Source organism: Stomoxys calcitrans, chromosome 1 (genome assembly GCF_963082655.1).
Source record: "Stomoxys calcitrans chromosome 1, idStoCalc2.1, whole genome shotgun sequence".
Classification (NCBI taxonomy): Eukaryota; Metazoa; Arthropoda; class Insecta; order Diptera; family Muscidae; genus Stomoxys; species Stomoxys calcitrans.
Window position 1 is genome coordinate 238,761,661 of NC_081552.1, and position 22,246 is coordinate 238,783,906.

At 39.4% G+C, this 22,246-nt stretch overlaps 1 protein-coding gene across 3 annotated transcripts in view; it reads left to right on the forward strand.

Moving 5' to 3' along the window:
* Positions 1 to 22,246, forward strand: part of LOC106092389 (serine-rich adhesin for platelets) — an 829,314-nt gene that overhangs the window by 759,986 nt on the left and 47,082 nt on the right. For 2 of the 3 annotated variants that reach the window (XM_059360349.1, XM_059360350.1), the window contains one exon: positions 20,090 to 20,162. In XM_059360349.1, the coding sequence (XP_059216332.1) occupies positions 20,090 to 20,162 (73 nt within the window). Of the gene's footprint in view, positions 1 to 9,674; positions 10,708 to 20,089; positions 20,163 to 22,246 lie in introns of those variants that run through there. The other variant, XM_059360351.1, reaches the window with a different exon arrangement.

A 22,246-nucleotide genomic window follows, 5' to 3' on the forward strand; every position in this document is an offset into this window, starting at 1 on the left:
CAATTTCGCTGAAATTTGAAACTGAGTTTTTTTAAGCCCCCCGATATGCGACTCGAATATGGTTCTGATCGGTATATATTTAGATATAGCTGCCATATAGACCGATCTGCCAATTGAAGGTCTTAAGCCCATAAAATCCGCCATATAGACCGATCTGCCTATTGAGGGTCTTGATACCATAAAAGCCGCAATTATTAACTGATATCGCTGAAATTTGAAACTGAGTTTTTTTAATCCTCCCAATATACGACTCGAATATGATTCCGATTGGTCTATTTTCAGATACAGCTGCCATATAGACCGATCTGCCGATTGAGGGTCTTAAGCACATAAAAGCCTCAATTATTATCAAATTTCGCTGAAATTTGAATCTGTGAGTTTTTTTAATCCTCCAGATATGTGACTCGAATATGGTTCTGATCGGACTATATTCAGATACAGCTGCCATATAGACCTATCTGCCAATTGAAGGTTTTACGCCCATAAAATCCGCCATATAGACCGATGTATATGGCGGATGATCCCATAAAAGCCGCAATTATTGACTGATTTCGCTGAAATTTGGAAATGTGAGTTTTTTAAGCTCCCCGATATGTTACTCGCGTATGATTCAGATTGGTCTATATTCAGATACAGCTCCCATATAGACCGATCTGCCGATTGAGGGTCTTGAGCCCATAAAAGCCTCAATTCTTATCAAATTTCGCTGAAATTTGAATCTGTGAGTTTTTTAATCCTCCCGATATGTGACTCGAATATGGTTCTGATCGGACTATATTCAGATATAGCTGCCATATAGACCGATCTGCCGATTGAGGGTCATAAGCCCATAAAATCCCCAATTTTTATCCGATTTCGCTGAAATTTGAAGCAGTGAATTGTTTTATGCCTTCAGTCATCACACTTAAATATGGTCTAGATCGGACGATATTTAGATATAGCTGCCATATAGACCGATCTGCCGATTGAAGGTCTTAAGCTCATAACAGCCGCAATTATTATCCGATTTCGATAAAATATGAAATGGTGAGTTGTTTTAAGCCTCCCGACATCCTACTCAAAAATGATTCAGATCGGACTATATTTAGATATAGCTGCCATTAAGAGCGATCTACCGATTTGGGGCCTTAAGCCCTAGCCGCCGCAATTATTATCTGATTTCTCTGAAATTGTAAATAGTGAGTTGATTAAAACCTACCGATATCCCACTTAAATATGGTTTAGATCTGTCTTTATTCTGATATAGCTGCCATATAGAGTGATCTGCCTATTAAGGGTCTTAAGCCCATAAAAGCCGAATTTATTACACCCCTCCGCTGGAATTTGACACAGTGACTTGTACTAAGGAGGCCACCGTGGCGCAGAGGTTATCATGTCCGCCTATGACGCTGAACGCCTGGGTTCGAATCCTGGTGAGACCATCAGTAAAAATTTTCAGCGGTGATTTGTCCCTCCTAATGCTGGCAACATTTGTGAGGTACTATGCCATGTAAAACTTCTCTCCAAAGAGGTGTCGCACTGCGGCACGTCGTTCGGACTCGGCTATAAAAAGGTGGCCCCTTATCATTGAGTGTAAACCTGAAAAGGACTGCACTCATTGATATGTGAGAAGTTTGCCCCTGTTCCTTAGTCGAATGCTCATGGGCAAAATTTGCATTTGCGACTTGTATTAAGCCTCCCATCATCCGACAAGCATATGGTCCAGATCAGATTATATTGAGATATAGCTGTCATATAGACCAATCTTCAAATTTAGGGTCTGAATTCCATAAAAAGCGGATTTGTTTCCCGATTTTGGCTGAAACTATGACTTGTATAAGAGTTCTCGAGACCTTAAATACGATCAAGACCAGCCCCCCGTTTGCATATTACTCTGGATGTGGCAGTGGAGTTGTTATAAAAGTGGATGGTTAATGTATCCATAGGGCTAAGTATCCAAAGTTCGGCATGACCTTAACATAAGTTAAACTTTTTTACTAGGTTTTGATGTTTTTTAGGCGACATCGTCTTAACTTCTCCTCCACTTGTGTATTTGTCTTAAAATGCGTACCCCCTCTAATATCCCATTATCCCCTTTACTTGATTGTATGGTACTTGAAATACTTGCATGCAAATTGCGAACATATGAATATCAATAACAATCATCGTCATCATCATCAAAACCACAAATGTCAAAACTCTCTTACAGCTAGGGTAGATGCGGAACTCAACCCAGCAACCAACCCTCTTGCATCACATGTAAATGCAACAATTTGCGTAAATAATCCAATTGGATTAATAACACCCCATAAATTGTAACAGATACGCACTCGGTCATTGAATCAGTCATGCAGTATTCGCTGATTTGATCCGCTGATGCTGTTGCTTACAGTAGCTCCTGAGCTGATTCATTCAATTCAGGCTCAGGCATGCTTGAATACAAAGTTCACAATTGTTGCTTTTTATACGCATATACATGGACGGACGGACATGCATACACGATTCATGAGTTTGAGTTTATTGAAATTGTTACGAAGAAAAAAAATTCAATTTCAAACGCATCCGAAACAGCTGTTTTCAAAACACCAAAATTCTTTGTAATGCAGCGGCTTGATTAATCTGTGCGTGAGTGTGAACTATAATGTGGGTAGTTCTTGTGTGTGTGTGTGTGGTTAAAATAAAATTAAATTTACAAAACTTTTCTGGCAATACAACTATGGGACATTTGTCAGTTGTTCACCACATTAGTTTTTCTGCCAACTCTGCAAGTTTGTGCATGAGATGCTTCTTCGAAAACAGAAAAAAAACAGCAACAACAATGCAAGAATATCTGTCAATGCAGAATAGCAACTTGAAACTCTGCCATTAACACCAGCAGCACCACCACCTCTGTCATCATCGTCTTCTTTGTGTGAATCAGTGCAGTTAGTGAACAACTGTTATATTCGTTCGTTCTGAGATGATGGCTTCTTCGTAGTAAATTGAAAATGACAGTTGGTCGTGTTAAATGAAAAAAAAAGGCAAAAAATTCTTCAAAACGAGTTCTCACTCCTCTGCTCAGTTGAATGCTACGGTTCTCATGTATTGAGGCGTATTGTGTGGTATATCTACAAATGTATCTACGTTCTTAAGTTTGTGTTCTATTTTGTTGAACTGGCTGCACAGTGGTGGGTTATTGTGTGTAGTGAAAAAGAGAAGTTGTCATCACTGTTTGATATGACCTTGATCTCTTTCAATGTTTAATCTTATCAATCATTGCAAAGAGGCGCTCTCTGCTGAGTCTTTTCAATTTTGAGAACAGAAACAAGTCACAGGAGGACAACATTTATTGAAGACAGCGGCTGAGGCATGATTACGTTTGCCCAAAAGACAAATATCGGGGCTCACAGACTATCAAATGGGACTCGCCGTTGCAGTCCTAGTGGTCCTAAAATCAGATAATTGAATCTAGAAATCCATACAGTGGTTAACTAATAAAGGGTGATTTTTTTGAGGTTAGGATTTTCATGCATTAGTATTTGACAGATCACGTGGGATTTCAGACATGGTGTCAAAGAGAAAGATGCTCAGTATGCTTTGACATTTCATCATGAATAGACTTACTAACGAGCAACGCTTGCAGATCATTGAATTTTATTACCAAAATCAGTGTTCGGTTCGAAATGTGTTCATTCACCGTAACGTTGCGTCCAACAGCATCTTTGAAAAAATACGGTCCAATGATTCCACCAGCGTACAAACCACACCAAACAGTACATTTTTCGGGATGCATGGGCAGTTCTTGAACGGCTTCTGGTTGCTTTTCACTCCAAATGCGGCAATTTTGCTTATTTACGTAGCCATTCAACCAGAAATGAGCCTCATCGCTGAACGGTGAATGAACACATTTCGAACCGAACACTGATTTTGGTAATAAAATTCAATGATTTGCAAGCGTTGCTCGTTAGTAAGTCTATTCATGATGAAATGTCAAAGCATACTGAGCATCTTTCTCTTTGACACCATGTCTGAAATCCCACGTGATCTGTCAAATACTAATGCATGAAAATCCTAACCTCAAAAAAATCACCCTTTATAAGCGGAAAAGCTCGAAAGCAGAGATGTGCACGTGAGTGATATTTCACTAAGGCGCACGCACGACTCACGAAAAACTTGCGAATAATTGGTGAAAAAGAATTTTACCATGAAGCGAATCATAATTTTTTGGCAATCGTCTGCGAAAAGTAGGTCAAAAATGCAGTTCTCTGCTTATAGTGCGGAAAGTTGCAAAAAAATTATAGTGGCAACTATTGAAACCATTATGGCCACCTTCACCGGCATCATGTTTGTATGTGTTATCGGTTTATATGGCTAGTTTTTCGTTACTTTTTTCGGAAAAATAAATTAAATATAGTGCAAACAAGTAAGAGCCTGCTAAGTTCGGCCGGGGCGAATCTTTTATACCTTCCACCATGCATCAAATTTGTCGAGTTCTTTTCCCGGTATCTCTGTTGTGCTATAGACCGATTCAGACCATATTTAACATGTACAGGGTGGCTGATGAATATTGCTACAATGATGAATATTGCTACATTTTTTTTTCGGTGTATGGAATACATTTTTCTTTTATTCATGTTAAATTAAATTATTAAATTAATTATTAAATTATTATTAATTAAATTAATTAATTAATTAATTAAATTAATTATTAAATTATTATTATTAAATAGAAAAAAAGTTATTACATTTTTTTTTGGTAGCGGCTTTCATCAGCCACCCTGTATGTTGAAGAATATATTCCAACTCAAGCCAGGCAAGGTGTTTCAATTTATACAACGTCAAAGATTTATGGACCAGAAAGCCCTTACTACACTTCTTCTAATCAATATCGAGCGTTAAATGGTAAGCATGTATGTATTAGAGTATCGAGCGATTTACTCAAGTTCAGCCTGTGTTACAAGGTAGGTCAGTGGAGACTAGCCAACACTTGGTAACATAGGAGTTGTACACTGTCAGTAGGACCTTGAACAATGTGAGTATCAAGTGGAGCAGACTCTGGATAAGGCCTAGCAAAGGAATAGATGGATAAGAACGGAGCTCATGGCATAGATGTGAGAGACATCATATCGCTTGATCCCCCACTAGGGCGTATTCCTGTGGTGGACCACTAGAAGCAGTCTGCTTAGTACCCTCGTCGATGAAGGTATTGGTCCAGATGTTATAATACTTATGAGGGGAAGGAAACAAAGCGTTCTATAACTGGAAGGGACAGGGAGATCTTAATGTTAGGTTAAGTTGACAAAAGGGTGTGGATATTAATCCACCCCAAGCAAAATCCCTCATTGTTTTTCATTCCACACCCCTAAGTCTGATCAAGTCTTGTATTGTGTCCCCACATGACGATGTCTCGTCACCGGAATGCGTCGCCTCGAGAAGCTTCGCATTCACCTAGTTTATTGATGGCAGCCCTTGGACTCTACGGTCAAATCGCCTGTTCTTTTATTTCCCTTTCTCTTCTACGGGCCGGCACCCAAACAATGCGGATCGTGCCTTCCTCAGAGAAGAGCTAAATCTCCTTCTTACACTCCAAAACCGCTCGTGTCCTTGCCACCCTGGTTGTTATCGCCCTGGTGGCCAGTTTACTGTCCGTAAAGATGTTCACACTCGACGTCCTCCCGTTAAACCATACCACCTCACGCATTCCGTGATCGCGAATCGGATCTCTGCCTGCAGGACCGTATTATGGTCAGTCGAATACAGATCTCAGTCCCTAGGTTCTTAATGTAAACCCTGGCCCACTTTGTCCCACCCAAACAATGCGGATCGTGCCATCCTCAGAGAAGAGGTTAATCTCCTTCTTATTCTCCAAAACCGTTCGTGACCCTACCGTCCTGGTTGCTATAGCCCTGATGGCCAGTTTAATGTCCGTAAATATATTCACACTCTACGTTCTCGCGTAAACACCTTACCACCCCACACATTCCGACCATATTATGGTCAGTCAGTCGAAAACAGATCTCAGTCCCTTGGTTCTTAAGGTAGACCCCTGGCCCACGCTGTCCTCTATCTTTGATCCATCTGGCCCACTCTGTCCTCTATTTTTAATCCATCTGTGTAGCATGATCTTCCAGATGGCAATACCAGAGTTCCGTCCAGGGCTGCGGAGTGTGACCCTGGACTCTGACCCTTGATCGCAGTTTAAGTGGGAGTCGGGGTATTAAGCCGGAGTCAGATGGCGGCTTTGGGCCAAGGCGAGCGTGCTCAACTCCGAACTGAACTCCTACTCCGGCTCAATAGTCCGACTTCGACTCCGGCCTCAAAACCTCGACTCCGCAGCCATGGTTGCGCCAATACAAGACTGTGCCGCTGACAGCAGTAACTCGCACTCCACCACAATTGTCGTCTCAGGTATCCGATGGGAAACCTCTTCCATTCTTCCCGGTTTCCTATCGTCGCCCAGATTATACTGCGATGGTATGATCAGTTCCTATCCTCTAGCCTTAATTATTATAGCCCCTGTGGCTGCCTCACACTTAATCTGTATATCTATGGGCCGGATATCTAGAATTGTCTCCAGTGCCCTAGTGGGTGTGGTTCTCATCGCTCCGTCTATGCCAAGACAACATGTTCTCTGAACCTGTTGCGTTATCCTTAAGTTGCACTTTTTCTCCATTGCAGTCCACTAAACTACTGAGGCGTAAGTAAGTATTGGTCTTATCACGCTCCTGTAGTGGACTATTCTAGAGTTCAGGCCCCATTTCGAGCCTTAGGCCCGTCTACATAGCGCTAAACATCTTCGAACCTTCACACGGCATATTTTACAATAACAAGCTTTGTTTTGATTTTCTGCCACTGTGCGATTGTCTCCTTAGTCCGAATGCTTTTGATTGTGTATGCTGTCGTGCCTGCTTTTTACCACACAGTTGTCATTACTTCTTTACCTACCCTAATGTATAGGCACAATTTTTTTATTTCCTCTTTCTCCTCCTCTTACACTGTACTTTAGCCCTAGCTGTACACATATTTTTTGAATGAATAAAGGGATCATATCTGGATGGCTGGCCTGACAGCTGAAGCGGGTGAGTAAAAGAGAGTATGAGAGTACACAAAAAAAGCCGGCCCAGCATTTTGTGATGAAGTTGATGAGACCGAAAATAAAAACAAAACAAATGTGCTACTACTCACTTTGAGTAAATTTGCTGGCGGTGTTTTTATTTGTCTGAAAGTTTATATGTGTGCGATGTTTTCTTTTGGCGTTGAACACAAATATCTGTGCATATGTTTTGACTTTTTAATGAAAACGGGAGTGTGAGTGTTGCCGTATTTGTATCTATGGGAGAGGGTGTGTGATTGTGTGGGTAAGTGGAGCGGCGCGACGAAGTTAAATAATGTGCTTGGCTGTTAAACAGCGTTGCCATTTTGTTATTTATAAAAATGTGGAAAAAAAAATTTCATGTATTGGATAAAATAGTGCTGAATTGCAAATCCAAATTTGTTTAACAACCTTCAATATTTCCCGGTAAAGTATTACCTTACTTAATATGTTAATTTGCCCATAAACATTCCACCAAGGAACGGGCAAACGTCTCACATATCAATGAGTGCTGTCCGATTCAAATTTAGCTCAATGATAAGGGGCCTCCTTTTCATAGACGAGTCCGACACGGCGTGCCGCAGTGCGACAACTCTTTGGGAAGAAATTCTTACACGGCTCCCATATCAAATGGAACAGGACCTCAAAAATATCGCCAGCATTAGGAGGGAAAAACCACCACTGAAAATTTGTTTCTGATGTTCAGGCCAGGATTCGAACCCTGGCTTTCAGCGTCATAGGCGGACATGCAAACCTCTGCGTTACGGTGGCTCAATCCTCACAACCTGATATAGTTCTGAGGCAGTGAGTTGTTTTAAATCTTTCGAAATCCGAGTCAAATATTGTTCAGATTGAGCTATGTTTGGATATAGCTGTCATATGGTTAAACCTGCCGATTAAGGGTCTGAAACCCATGAAAGCTTTATTTATTATCCGATTTCGCTCAAATTTAATTCAGAGATTTATTTTAAGCCTCCCACAATCTGACTGAAATGTGGTTAAGATCGAACTATATTTAGATATAGCTGCCATATAGACCGATCTGCCGGTTAAGGTTCTGAAGACCATAAAATCTTTTTTTATTACCCGATTGTTTTGACTTTCTGGATGTCGTATGTAGCGGGAAAGACACCTGCTGAAAGTCGATTTCATATACGAACCGTCCTTGCGAAAAAAGAATTCTCTCGGTAGTGCATGGTCCGATCACCTGCCCAATTTCGTTTGTATTTCTGGCAAACAACCTAAAGCCAGGAATCAGAAACTGATTTCCGAAAAACACACACCGTGGAAGAATCCATAGAACAGCACCACACAACCCACATTTCGACGATGTTCAAGGGAAATAATAGAGTTGTATACCCTGCTATTTCAATCAGCACCAACAACCGCATTTGGACACGGTCAAACCAGGGATGATTTTGGAGCCCGGCTCGTATAAGTTATATACCGAGGGAGGCTTTGACTAACGGACATCACATTGAATCTTAATGCCCAGAACATCAAAAGCCTCAGACTGTTTCATATCTACACCGTCGATAGATATTGTCGAACAACAACAACAACAAACAGCATTGCGTCTTGCGTGCATTAAATCCACTCTGTTCATTTGACTCCACTAAGAAATGGCCAACAAATCCTGGCAGAGTGTTAGGTCCATAATCCGCCTCCTGTCTTCAATCTCTTGAAGACTCGGCTTATGGTCGAATGAAAATGAATGACAGAGGTAGCTGTTATCCGCGAACGAGTAGATCGGATTCGAAGTCAGACCCAATAGATCTTCAATGAAAATAATAAAAAAAGAGAGGGAGAAAGGACAGAGCCTTGTGGTACTCCTTGGAAAAACCCCCCGAGTTCCCAAAATGCAAAGCACATATCCCCCAGACTTTTTTGAAGGGATTTTGAGCACTATGAAGCAAAAAAGAAATTTGGAAAATCGTACAACAAAAAAAGATTTGACAGTCGGAACAATTTTTCTAAATACCAAGATGACAAACTTTAAGGCGCTGCCAAGAGGCGCCGGTCTACCTAGGGCCTTGAAAGGTTGCACATGATCTCAATAACATCGCAGCTCTAACTAATTTCAAAGAGTTATCTCTATCCGTCCTCATTGGATATTTTTACAAGTTTTTTCGATTCTATCGCATTGTGCGTTCTACTGATTTTACTTTTTGAGCATGCAGAGGGCGTTGTTTTTATTTCATTTGGCAAATCCCTTAAGGGCACACTTTTTCCCATTTAAACCGATCTCTCGACTTGTCTTCTTGAGAACATAAAGGAATTCCTTCTTATCCTAGTGGCCATTGAGAATTTTATGCCTGTGGCAACACTGCTAGTTATCTCAAAGGGTCTTTTCTTTGGTTATTTAAAACCAGACAAGCATGCAGCCAGGCATCTCAATGTACGGCCTGCTACACAACACTCATGAACACGTCCGCACTCAAGCATCTAGTCAAACACGCACACACACACACACAAGTGCTGCTCTTTCTCTTCTTCTCTCACAAGTATTACATGCGAGCATTACAAAGGCTGGCAAAAAATCCTATGGCTGTTTACGCTAGCATGCGCTAAGTATTTTGTTAGTCTTACTTTAAACGTCTGCGGATACGTATCGTATGGCACACACATGAATGGATTACCAGCGTTTCAGCGTAGCAACGAAACGTAAAACGTCATTAAAAGGAATATAAACGACGAATGAAAACAAACACGTAAAGAAATTTCAAATATAAAACGCGCGCGTAACTCAAAACACACACAATGTAATAGTGAAGCTTATAGAAGCGAAAATGCATTAAAAAGTTTTGTTTCGTTGGTGTTATTTATAAAAGCCAAAAGAAAAAAGTATAATAGTTACATTTTATTATTGTTGTCAAAAACCTTGAGAAAAACAAAACACTTGTTACATCTCATCACACCCATAGCCACATTAAGTGCAAAACACATGTTGTTCTGAAACCTCTCATTATACCCAACCACCCACTACAACTAGCAGCCAGCCTCCATTCTCTCTTTGACAACATTGTGTGCAATTTTATTATGATAACCTATCGGGAGAGTGGAATTGTGATACGGCATTTACGGATACACGTTTTATGGGCAAATAATAAAAATAACAACAATATACTACTGTTTTACTACAATAACAACAACAACGAAAGCAACAACAACAAGAGCATTGCTTATATCTTAGATATTAACAGTGTATGTGACATAGTATTTAACAGTAAAAGCAATAAAGTCATTCTAACACAAAGCCTACTTGAAAAACAAGAACAAAAACGACAACAACAGCGAAAGCATCATCAAGACCATTTATATAAAATGTTAAATCGTAAAGGTTCCTATACCTTAACATGTGCAAAAATGTCAGCTGCTGCGATTATGCCATCAACCATTGATGCAACCTCACCAGCATCCTGTGTCTCCTTTACCAGCACTACGAGCCCCAGCATTGAGGAAACAACTACTACCAAGACTACAGACAAATTGGAAGAGCCTTGCTCATTAATCTCTTCATCTGCTTCATCGTCCTCATCTTCAATCTCACCCTCTAGCAAATCGCAGCCTGTTTCTCAGCTTAAAATGTCTAAAAAACGTACCTCAGTATTGGCCAAATCAGCCTCAGCTGCTTCAGCCATGCAAAGACGTCCAAGGTAATTTTTTTTGGGGGGGTTTTTGATGAAGGACGATTTTAAGGGTTTGACAATGATAATCCATATTCGGTTACTCAAATAAAAAGTTTTTCCATTATGAAAAACACAAAAAGATGTAATGATGTGTAGAAAAAATGTGTCACAAAGTGTTAATTGAAAAGTGATTACAAAGTTGCGAAAAAGGAAGAACGTCTATATGTATAAAACAAGTAGTATAAGTGCTATAAGGCCGGGTCGAATCTCGAGATTCCTCCTCCATATATTCTGCTAAAATTGTTAAAAAATAAATAATTCTCCTCTACATACCAAACTTCTGTCAAACTAGCAAAAATTAAAGCTCTAGGAACCGAACAAGGATGATCGAGAGACCGATATACATGGGAGCTATATCAGGTTATAGACTGATTTGGAACGTATTTGGCACAGTTATTGGTCATAGTCATAACAGAACACCGTATGCAAAATTTCAGCCAAATCAATTCAAAATTGCGGCTTGTAAGGACCCAAGAAGTCAAATCGGGAGATCGGTTTATATGGGAGCTATATCAGGTTATAGGCCGATTTGGACCGTACTAAGTACAGTTGTTAGAAGTCATAACAGAACGCTACATGCAAAATTTCAGCCAAATCGGACAAAAATTGTGGCTTGTAAGGGCTCAAGAAGTCAGATCGGGATATCGGTTTATATGGGAGCTATATCAGGTTTTAGGCCGATTTGGAGCGTACTTGGCACAATTATTGAAAGTCATAACAGAACACTACATCCAAAATTTCAGACAAATCTGCTGAAATTTTGCTGCTTCCAGGGGCTAAAAGAAGTCAAATCGAAAGATCGGTTTATATGGGAGCTATATCTAAATCTGAACCGATATGGCCCATCTGCAATCCCCAACGACCTACATCAAAATAATTTCAGACAAATAGGGCAAAAATTGCTGTTTCCAGGGGCTCAAGAAGTCAAATCGGGATATCGGTTTATATGGCAGCTATATAAAGCTATAGACCGATTTGGACCGTACTAAGTACAGTTATTAGAAGTCATAACAGAACGGCTTGTAAGGACTGAAGAAGTCAAATCGGGAAATAGGTTTATATGTTCTAAGTACAGTTATTAGAAGTCATAACAGAACGCTACATGCAAAATTTCAGCCAAATCGAACTAAAATTGCGGCTTGTAAGGACTCAAGAAGTCAAATCGGAAAATCGGTTTATATGGGAGCTATATCAGGTTATAGACCGATTTGTATCATACTTAGCACAATTTTTAAAAGTCATAACAAAACACTACGTGCTCAATTTTAGCCAAATCGGACAAAAATTGCTGCTTCCAGGGGCTCAAGAAGTCAAATCGGGAGATCGGTTTATATGGCAGCTATATCAGGTTATAAACCGATTCGGACCGTACTTGACACAAATGTTGGAAATCATAACAGAACAATACATGCAAAATTTCAGCTAAATCGGACAAAAATTGCGGCTTGTAAGGGCTGAAGAAGTCAAATCAGGAGATCTGAACCGATATGGTCCATTTGCAATCCCCAACGACCTACGTCAATATTACATATCTGTGCAAAATTTCAAGCGGCTGACTTTACGCGTTCGACCGCTATGGTGATTTCTACAGACGGATGGACGGACATGGCTAGATCGAATTTTATGGGTTGGAGAAGTCAAATCGGTAGATTGGTTTATATGGAAACTATATCAGGTTATAAACCCATTCGGACCGTACTTGGCATAGTTGTTGAAAGTCATAACAGAACACTACATGCAAAATTTCAGACAAATTGGACAAAAAATGCTGCTTCCAGGGGCTCAAGAAGTCAAAACCGAAGATCGGTTCATATGGGAGCTATAGCTAAATCTGAACCGATATGGCCCATTTGCAATCCTCAACGACCTACATCAATATTAAGTATCTGTGCAAAATTTCAAGCTGAACCGATATGGCCCATTTGTAATCCCCAACTATCTACATCAATATTAAGTATCTGTGCGAAATTTCAAACGGCTAACTTTACGCGTTCGACCGCTATGGTGATTTCTACAGACGGGACGGGACGGGACGGGACGGGACGGGACGGGACGGGATGGACGGGCATGGCTAGATCGACACAGAACGTCGAGGCGTTCAAGAATATATATTCCTTATGGGCTCTTAGACGAATATTTCGAGGTGTTAAAAACAAAATGACTAGATTAGTATACCCCCATCCTATGGTGGTGGTTATAAAAAATAGCTAAGTTTAGCTTGCTTGAATCGTATATACCTAACATCGTTGATCGCTTAAGTTCTCCGGACCTTGTCATATGTCCCATGCAGTTTTTTAATACATTCGGATTTGAATTTCCCTCTGTAGGGACCCTCTGTTTTATTTAGAATTGTGAAGGAAATAACTGCTGCCTGTAGTACAACCAGCGCCCAACGTTGGTGTAGTAATAGTTCAGCACTTTCTAGTAGCTACAAACATAGTTGAAAATAATTTCTTTAGTAAATAAAAAAATAATAAAAAAAAACTTTGAGGATACTTTTTGGCTACACACAACAAAAAAAATAGCAGTAAAACAACTGGCGCCCAACGCCAATTCACATTGAAGCAAATCGACAAAGATTATTTCATGGCATTTAAAAAATTTCGTTTGAAAAAAAAGCTCGTCCAAACCATTGAGAAAGCTTGTGGGCTACTTAATTTACAAAATTGCAAATTGCGCTGAACGCCTGGGTTCGAATCCTGGCAAGAATATCGGAAAACAAGTAAAAAGGCGTTAAGTTACATATAAAAATTAACCGATCTGAACCATATACGACACGGATGTCGAAAAGCCTAACATAAGACACTGTGACGATGTGTTGCAAACGGAATGACAACATGAATATACCCCCATCCTTCGGTGGTGGGTATAAAAATGTTCAACGGTGGTTATTGCCTCCTAATGCTGGTGATATTTGTGAGGTACTTTCCCCATGTGAAAACTTCTCCCCAAAGAGGGGCGCATTGCGGCACGACGTTCTGACTTGGCTTTAAATGGAAGCCCTGGTTGACTTGGCCTTAAATGGTCCTTTATCATTGAGCTTAAAATTGAATCGAACAGTACTCATTGATATGTGACAAGTTTCCCCTTGTTCCTTAATGGAATGTTCATGGACAAATTTGCGTTTGCACTGCCTGACAATGGTTGATGATTAATTTCACTTTCGTAACTGGCGCCCAACGTTGGACCAACTTCAAAAAACTTCAGATAAGTTTCCGGCGGCAGCAAAAATGGTTTTTAACTATATTTGGCAAAGCCTGTTGACAAGTTGCTACTGGCGCCCAACGTGAATTATTGCTTGACTCCAGGCTATTCGCCAAAGGTTGCCTATTGTTATCAAACTTAGTTTTTAATAGTTTTCGTTTGAAATATTTTTAAGAACAGTTTCAAACATGCAATTGTTTTGCTGCATGACATCTGGCTGAAAAATAACTGGCGCCCAAAGGTGGTCCTTGGCCCATATTGGCTAAAATTACTCAATATGTTTTAGAAATGCAAATCTTCCATTTAATCCTTTTAAAATCTTTTCCCATCCTATTAGTTTAAATAATCTAAGTTTCTTTTCACTATTCTTTTTTATTCCTTTTGGTAGTTTCTTTTTTGTAAGGTTTTTTCATTATAATTTTTTTTCTATTCAGATTTTTCTTTTTCTCACAATTTACAAACCATTTAGATTGATGGAATAGCAGTACCCAGTAATAATCTGTAATCTCTTCCCTTTGAAAGATATGCTGACAAAGATTTGAGCATGTTTCGGTAATAATTACAAAATTTCTTTTGTCCCATGTAAGATATTACGAGAAATATTTCCTGTTCAAATATGCAGGAAAAGAAATCTATGAAATAATCTTTGAGATGCTTAAGAAACTCCCCCTTCTCCACATTCTGTGCCAGTTTTTTGTTTTTTTTTTTACCAACAATCCAAATGGTTACAAAGAACATGGGCATTATGAAAATGGAAGAGAATTTAAAAGAATTTTTTAACTATCACCTGTCAATCGGTGGCACCACCTTCATTTCCATCATCTATCTGGACTTGAAGTAAACAGGCTTATCATTTCTTCCATTTCATTTTCTTCTTCAAACATTCTCAATCACTTTTTTTTTAGATGAAAAAAAAATCGTTTACAAATAATTTACCATGTTTGCTTGCTATGTCTTCGTCATACATTTGTTGGTTTTAGGAATTTTTCCTCAGGGCAAAAGCAACAGTTTTCAGTCCAGTCTCCGGGAAAGGAGACAAAAAGAAACCCCTAAGGCTTTAACTATTGTTACAATTTCAACAATAATTACTAGCACGCTCAGTGTGTCTACTATCAGAGATAGAACTGACATACTGAGGATGTGTTCCTCCATTCCTGGAAATGTACAAATACACCCTCACACTCCTGTTATCCTTATATCCTGCTGCAAGTCTTATACCACAAAGACAATAAGAATGCATTCACACGAGTCTGAGTAAGTGTAAAAACTGTCAGAGCAGCATAAGAAAATCTTGCATTCGAAATCACGTTCTATATGAGTTTTAAGGTTTATGGCAAATTGCGTACATTTTTATGTGTGGTCCTTTTATGACTTCATTTTTGAAATCCTTTTTACTGTGTTTTTTGGGTATTCCTTCCATATTCAAATCTTCTTCTGCGTCTTCTAACTCCTCAACTTTTCATAACATCGTATGTGGTGTTTTGTTAACCTTGATGGAAATGTTATAGGGAGCCATAGACTTTTATCTCTTCTTTCGTCCTGCTGTTTTTGCTAAGTATCATGCTGTGGTTGCACAGTTAGTTGTGCCTCAAACTGATGGGTTTAACGTTTAACACTTTGAGAGCAAGGGCGTTAATTGGATTTCAAATATTGCCAAACTTCTATGAAAAGTCAAGGAAATTTTAAGGATGAAATGAATTTTCAAAGAATTCTCAACTTTGTTAGGTTATTACAGAATTAATGTCAGAATATGTGTGTGTCGCATTCTAAAAGGACAATGCAATCTATGGGATTTTTTAAGACTCATTTAGTCGTTAAAGACGTTATGCATTTCACAAAATATTTTATAGTTCAATGAAAATATTTTTTTAGCACCCACTTTAAGTAATGCAAATGCAAATTTGCCCATGAACATTCCATGAAGGAACAGGGGCAAACTTCTCACATATCAATGAGTGCAGTCCGATTCAAGATAAGCTCAATGAGAAGGTGACTCCTTTTTAAAGCCGAGTCCGAACGGCATGTCGCAGTGGGACACCTCTTTCGAGGAGAAGTTTTTACATGGCAAAGTTCCTCAGAAATATCGCCAGCATTAGGAGGGCATAACCACCGCTGAAAACTTTATGATGATCTTGCCAGGAATCGAACCCAGGCGTTTAGCGTCATGGGAGGTAATGCTAACCTCTGCGTTACGGTGGCCTCCAGTTTATGATAGAGAGTTGTTTAATATGCTTGACCATTACCACTAAGGAACTGAGAAGGAAACGTCAAAACGTCGAGAAAAGGATGAAAAAAACTTGTTTTATTTGCATTTCGAAACATATGAAAGAAACAACCCGCAAAAATCACGTAAATTCGATTCAAACTCTCAACATCTTAGACTACAGCCAGCCTTTAAGGTGGCCCATAACAGGAATATCAATATCATCATATTTAATGTTGACCAGCTACTTGGCGCCCAACGTGGAAAAAATTGAAAATCCTACATAGGTGCGTTTGCATAGTTTTCCTGTGAAAATTTGCAGGAGAGTAAGAGCCATTCTCCACTCTTCAACAAAAAATTTGCCAGCTAAAGTTTGCGAACGACTTTCGGTAACAATTTGCAGAACAACAGCTGTTGAGGTAAAATTGCCACTTCATTTGTTAAATTTTCTATAGCAGAACAATGGTTGCTGCCTTGACTTTTCTGAAAAACAGTCAATAATAGTGAACAAAATTTAGACACTAGCAATATGTACGGCTTGTTTTGGTCATTTTTAGCGCTTCAACGAAGTATGGAGATTATACACTTTGTCATTTCGTTTGCAACACATCGAAATATTCACTTCCGACCCCATAAGGTATATGTATTCTTGATCAGCGTAAAAATGTTAGACGATCCAGCCATGTCCGTCCGTCCGTCTGTCTGTGAATCTACGCTACGACTTAAAATGTCATGACGATCAAGAATTTATATGCTTTATGGGGTCTTAGACGCATATTTCGAGGTGTTACAAACGAAATGACGAAAGAAGTATACCTCCCATCCTATGGTGGAGGGTATAGTAAGCGATCCGACACTGAATGTATCCTATTAAGATTCATTGCGCCTATAGATGGCGCAATTTTCATCCTATTTGGTAAAAATTTTGTACAATGATTTCTCTCTCCCTATTGACTTTATTAGGTTAGGTTAGGTTGAAAAGAGGGTGCAGATATTAATCCGCCCCATGCCATTATGGACATACACCTAAGCCAGTAATCGGACTGTTGTGCGCTCTAAAAACTATAATGTAACCTCTAAAAAGAAAATTTTAAGTTAGGAATTCCATGCTACTTACAAAATCCTTAATTATTTTCAATGCCACTTCCCTAGGTTGGTTTATGTCTGGTATTGTGTACCCAAATAAGTGACGGTATCTGTTAGACGCGAAAGCCGGGCAATGACAAAGGAAATGCTCCAACGTCTCATCATCTTCCCCGCATGCCCTACACTTGCTATCACTTGCGCACCGATTTTACATCAGTGAGCTTGTAGTCCTATGTGTCCCGTCATAATACCAAGAGCTATACTGACCTCCTTCTTACTTGCTTTCAGTAATAGCCTCGTCTTCTAACGATCTGGATCCCCCCATAGGATTTTCGCCGTCCTACCGACCGTTTCGCTGTTCCACGATGTTGCATGCGCATTCGTCGCCCACTCCCGGACTCGGACTGCGTCAACCCGAAAGGCTTCGGGTTAACCAAGGTTATTTACGGCAGTCCTCTGGCCTTCACCGCCAAATCGTCTGCCTTTTCAATCCCCCGCTTACTTCGTTATAACCCAATACCCAAACGATGCGCATTATGACCCAGTACCTCAGAGAAGGCGCTAATTTCCTTCTTACACTGCAAGACTGTACCGTCCTGGTTGTTATTGTCCTTACGACAATTTTACTGTCGGTAATGATGTTCACACTCGACGTCCTCGTGTGATCACCCCACCACTTCACGCATTGCGGGATCGCCCGGATCTCCGCCTGCAGGACCGTATTATCGTTAGGCGGTCTAAAGGAGATCTCAGTCCCTGGGTTCTCCATGTAAATCCCCAGGCTCACTCTGTCCTCTAGCTTTGATGCATCCGTGTAACATGATCTTCCAGATGGCAATACTAGGGTTTCCTCAATCCAGAACTGTGCCACTCGTAGTCTTTAAAACTAGAGATATCGTAAATATCTAAGACGATCTAGCCTTGTCCGTCCGTCTGTCTGTTGAAATCACACTATAGTCTTTAAAAATAGAGATATTGAGCTGAAACTTTGCACAGAATCGTTTTTTGTCCTTAAGCAGGTTAAGTTCGAAGATGGGCTATATCGGACTATATCTTGACATGGCCCCCAAAAAGCCACATTTATTATCCGATTTTGCTGAAATTCGGGACGGTGAGTTGTGTTAGGCTCTTCGACACCCTTCGTCAATTTGGCCCAGATCTGTCTAGATTTGGATATAGCTGCCATATAGACCGATCCTCCGATTTTGGTTTTTAGGCCCATAAAAGCCGCATTTATTATCCGATTTTGCTGAAATTTTGGACAGTGAGTTAAGTTAAGCCCCTTGACATACTTCTGCAATATGGCACAGATCGGTAGAGATTTGGATACAGCTGCCATATAGACCGATCTCTCGGTTTTAGGTTTTGGGGCCATAAAAGGTGCATTTATTGTCCGATGTCGCCGAAATTTGGATCAACGAGTTGTGTTAGGCTCTTCGATGTCCTCCAATTTGGCTCAGATCGGTTCAGATTTGAATATAGCTGTCATATAGACCGATCACTCAATTTAAGGTTTTGGGCCCATAAAAGGCGCATTTATTGTCCGAATTCGCCTTAATTTTGGACAGTGAGATGTGTTAGGCTCTTCGACATTTTTCTTCAACTTGGCCCAAATCGATCCAGATTTGGATATAGCTGTCATATTGACCGATATATCAAAAATGTCGCCCAACGCTGGTACTTTATAAGCAATACATTTAAAATATATTTATAATAAGATACTAACATTTAATTTTGTTCATATTTTTTTTTTACTGGCGCCCAACGTTGGCCCTTCAAACATTTATTTTTGTTGTATTTCTTTCCATATATGCCTTTAGTAGATGTTTTCACCCAAATGATGCTCAACTCTTGTACTTTACAGTCAATTTAAAATATTTTCCTTTTTGGATTCTAGCATTTATTTTGTTTATATTTTTCAAATGGCTCCCAACATTGGGCTCCAGTTAAAAAATTTGTTCAACTAGTAATAAATTTTCTTAGTAATTCTTCATTTGTACGACCTTGGTAGGTTTTCCCTAACTAATCAATAATGTTTCAGAATAATTTGAAACTTAAAAACTTATTCAACAAATTTGCAACTGGCGCCCAACGTAATGCGTGCCAAAAATCACAGATCACAAAATGATGCTGAATTCCAAGCAAGATTTTAGAATATAGTATATGGGTCTTCTCAAAGCATATCTCCTTCATGCACATTTTACCTGCTAAACACTGCCATTCCTTACCCAAGGGACAAAACATTCGTTCTAAAGACATTTTTAATCCTGGATTAAATTACTTTGATCTTTACCCTTGCGAACTTTAAGGCGTCTAAGGAATCATTTAACAAATTTACCTGCTTATCATACACTTCTAGTCATTGCATTCACTGAAAATTTGGTTTTTCCAAGATTCATCCTCTTTGTTAGCCTCTGGTACAGAAAAATGCATTCTTTTGTGGTAGACATGTTACCATTTTGTAGGGAAGGGATCTGCAAAATACTTCTACAAATCATTATCCCTGAAGGGATTTACAGGCATCCCCTGATTGTGTGCCTTTAAGCCACAGGTAGAAGTAAAATTTCGCATGCTGCAATTTTACGCAAGCAACATCCTTTTCATGCTACGAAAAGGAAACACTAATCCGGATAGTGTTTTGTTATGGAAGCCCTTCTTCCGCCGTTATAGTATGAACAATAAATTTTAGTTGTTCTTTTTTTCTAACTACATTTGTTTTGGTGGAAACCACCAACACTTCTATAAATTTTATTTAAGAAATAAAATGTTTTATTTAAAAAATTGAAAATTTGATTTTTAACAATTAAAAATTGTACATTACGGTCATTAATTTTGATTTTTTTCTTTTTTCTGTAGATTCCCTCGTACCAACACCACAAATGATGGTATAAGTGTAGTTGGCGTTCGCAATGGATTCCCTACAAATTTGGTAAGTAAAAAAAATTAAAAAATAACAACAACAAGTAATGGCTGGGCCAAACTCTAAATACTCAACAACTCTGATAAATATATTCACCACCTCTCGTCAAACTCGTAATACGATGAAAATTGCATCATTTATGAAGCCATAGAAGCTATATCAAAATTTAGTCCGATTTCCACCATATTCAGGGAGGCTATGTAAGGGTCTAACACAACTCATTGTACCAAATTTCATCGAAATCGGTTAAAAAATTCACCTTTTATGGGCCTAAGAACTTTAATCGGGAGTTTGGTTATATATATGGCGGATGTATCCAAATATAGGCCGATCTGAACTATATAGGGCACGCATGTCGAAAGGCTCACTGTGCCGAAATTTAGCGAAATTGGAAAAAAATTGCGCATTTTATCCAAGACCTTCAATCGGGATATTGGTCTATTTGGCAGCTATATCTAAATATAGACCGATTTAGGCCATATTACAAACTAATGTAGAGGAGGCTAACACTGCCCACTGTGTCAAATTTTAGAAGTATCCAGTAATAAAAGAACTTTTATGGTCCCAAGAACTAAAATTGGGAGAAACATGGCAGCTATATCCTATCACCGTAGCCCACCGTAGCATGTCCGCCTGTCGCTGAACGCCTGGGTGCGAAACCTCGCAGGAACATCAAAAATTTTTTCAGCGGTGGTTATGCCCTCCTAAAACTGGTGACATTTGTGAGGTACTTTGCCATGTAAAATCTTCTGCTCTCTTCATTCTCCAGAGGTATCGCTCTGCGGCTTGCCGTTCGGACTCGGCTACAAAACGGAGGTCCCTTATTATTGAGCTTAAAATTTAATCGAACAGCACTCATTGATTTGTGAGAAGTTTGCCCCAGTTCCTTAATCAAATGTTTATGGGCAAGTTTGCATTTGCATATCCAAATATAGCCCGATCTTGACCATACTCGTTGCGAATGTCGAAAGACTTAACAGAGGTTATTGTGCTAAATTTCAGCGAAATCGGTTAAGAAATTCACATTAATGGGCCTGAAATGTTATATAGGCAGATCGGTATATATGGCAGCTACAACCAAATCAGGACCGCTCTGGGCCTTATTGAATGGACTGGAATGTCGAGGAGCTTAACACAACTTGCTACACAAAATTTCAGCGAAATCGGACAGTAAATAAACCTGTTATGGGCCCAACGTCTTAAATTGAAAGATCGGTCCGTATGGCGGCATATCCAAATCTGGACCGATCCTGGCCATATTGAACAAGGATTTCAAGGGGTCTTAACATAACTAACTGTTCAAAATCGAAATCGGACAATAAATGCGCTTTTTATGGGCCCAAGACCTTTTATCGGGAGCTCGGTCTATAGGTCGGTATATTTGGGGGCTATATCAAGATATAGAACGATATAGCCCATTTTCGAACTTAAACTGCCTATGGGTAAAACAATAAAAGCGTGCTAAGTTCGGTCGGCCCGAATCTTGGGTACCCAAAACCTTGGATTGACTTCTTGGTAATGTTACCCACAACGTGGATAATGTTATCCACAATTCGGATAATGTTATCCACAAGGTGGATAATATTACCAACAAGGTGGATAATGTTATCCACGATGTAGGTAGTGTTATTCGCAATGTGGATAATCCACAAACGTGGATAATGTTATCCATAAACGTGGATAATGTTATCCACAAACGTGGAACATGTTATCCACAAACGTGGAAAATGTTATCCACAAACGTGGATAACGTTATTCACAAATGTGGATAATGTTATCCACAAATGTGGATAATGTTATCCACAAACGTGGATAATGTTATCCACAAAGTGGATAATGTTATTCACAATGTGGATAATCCACACACGTGGACAATGTTATTCACAAACATGGATAATGTTATCCACAAACATGGAGAATGTTATCCACAAACGTGGATAATGTTTTCCGCAATGTCGATAATGTTATCCACAATGTGAATAATGTTATCCACAACGTGGATAATGTTAACCACAACTTACTTAATGTTATCCACAACGTGGATAATCTTATCGACCATGTGGATTATGTTACCCGCAAGGTCGATAGTGTAT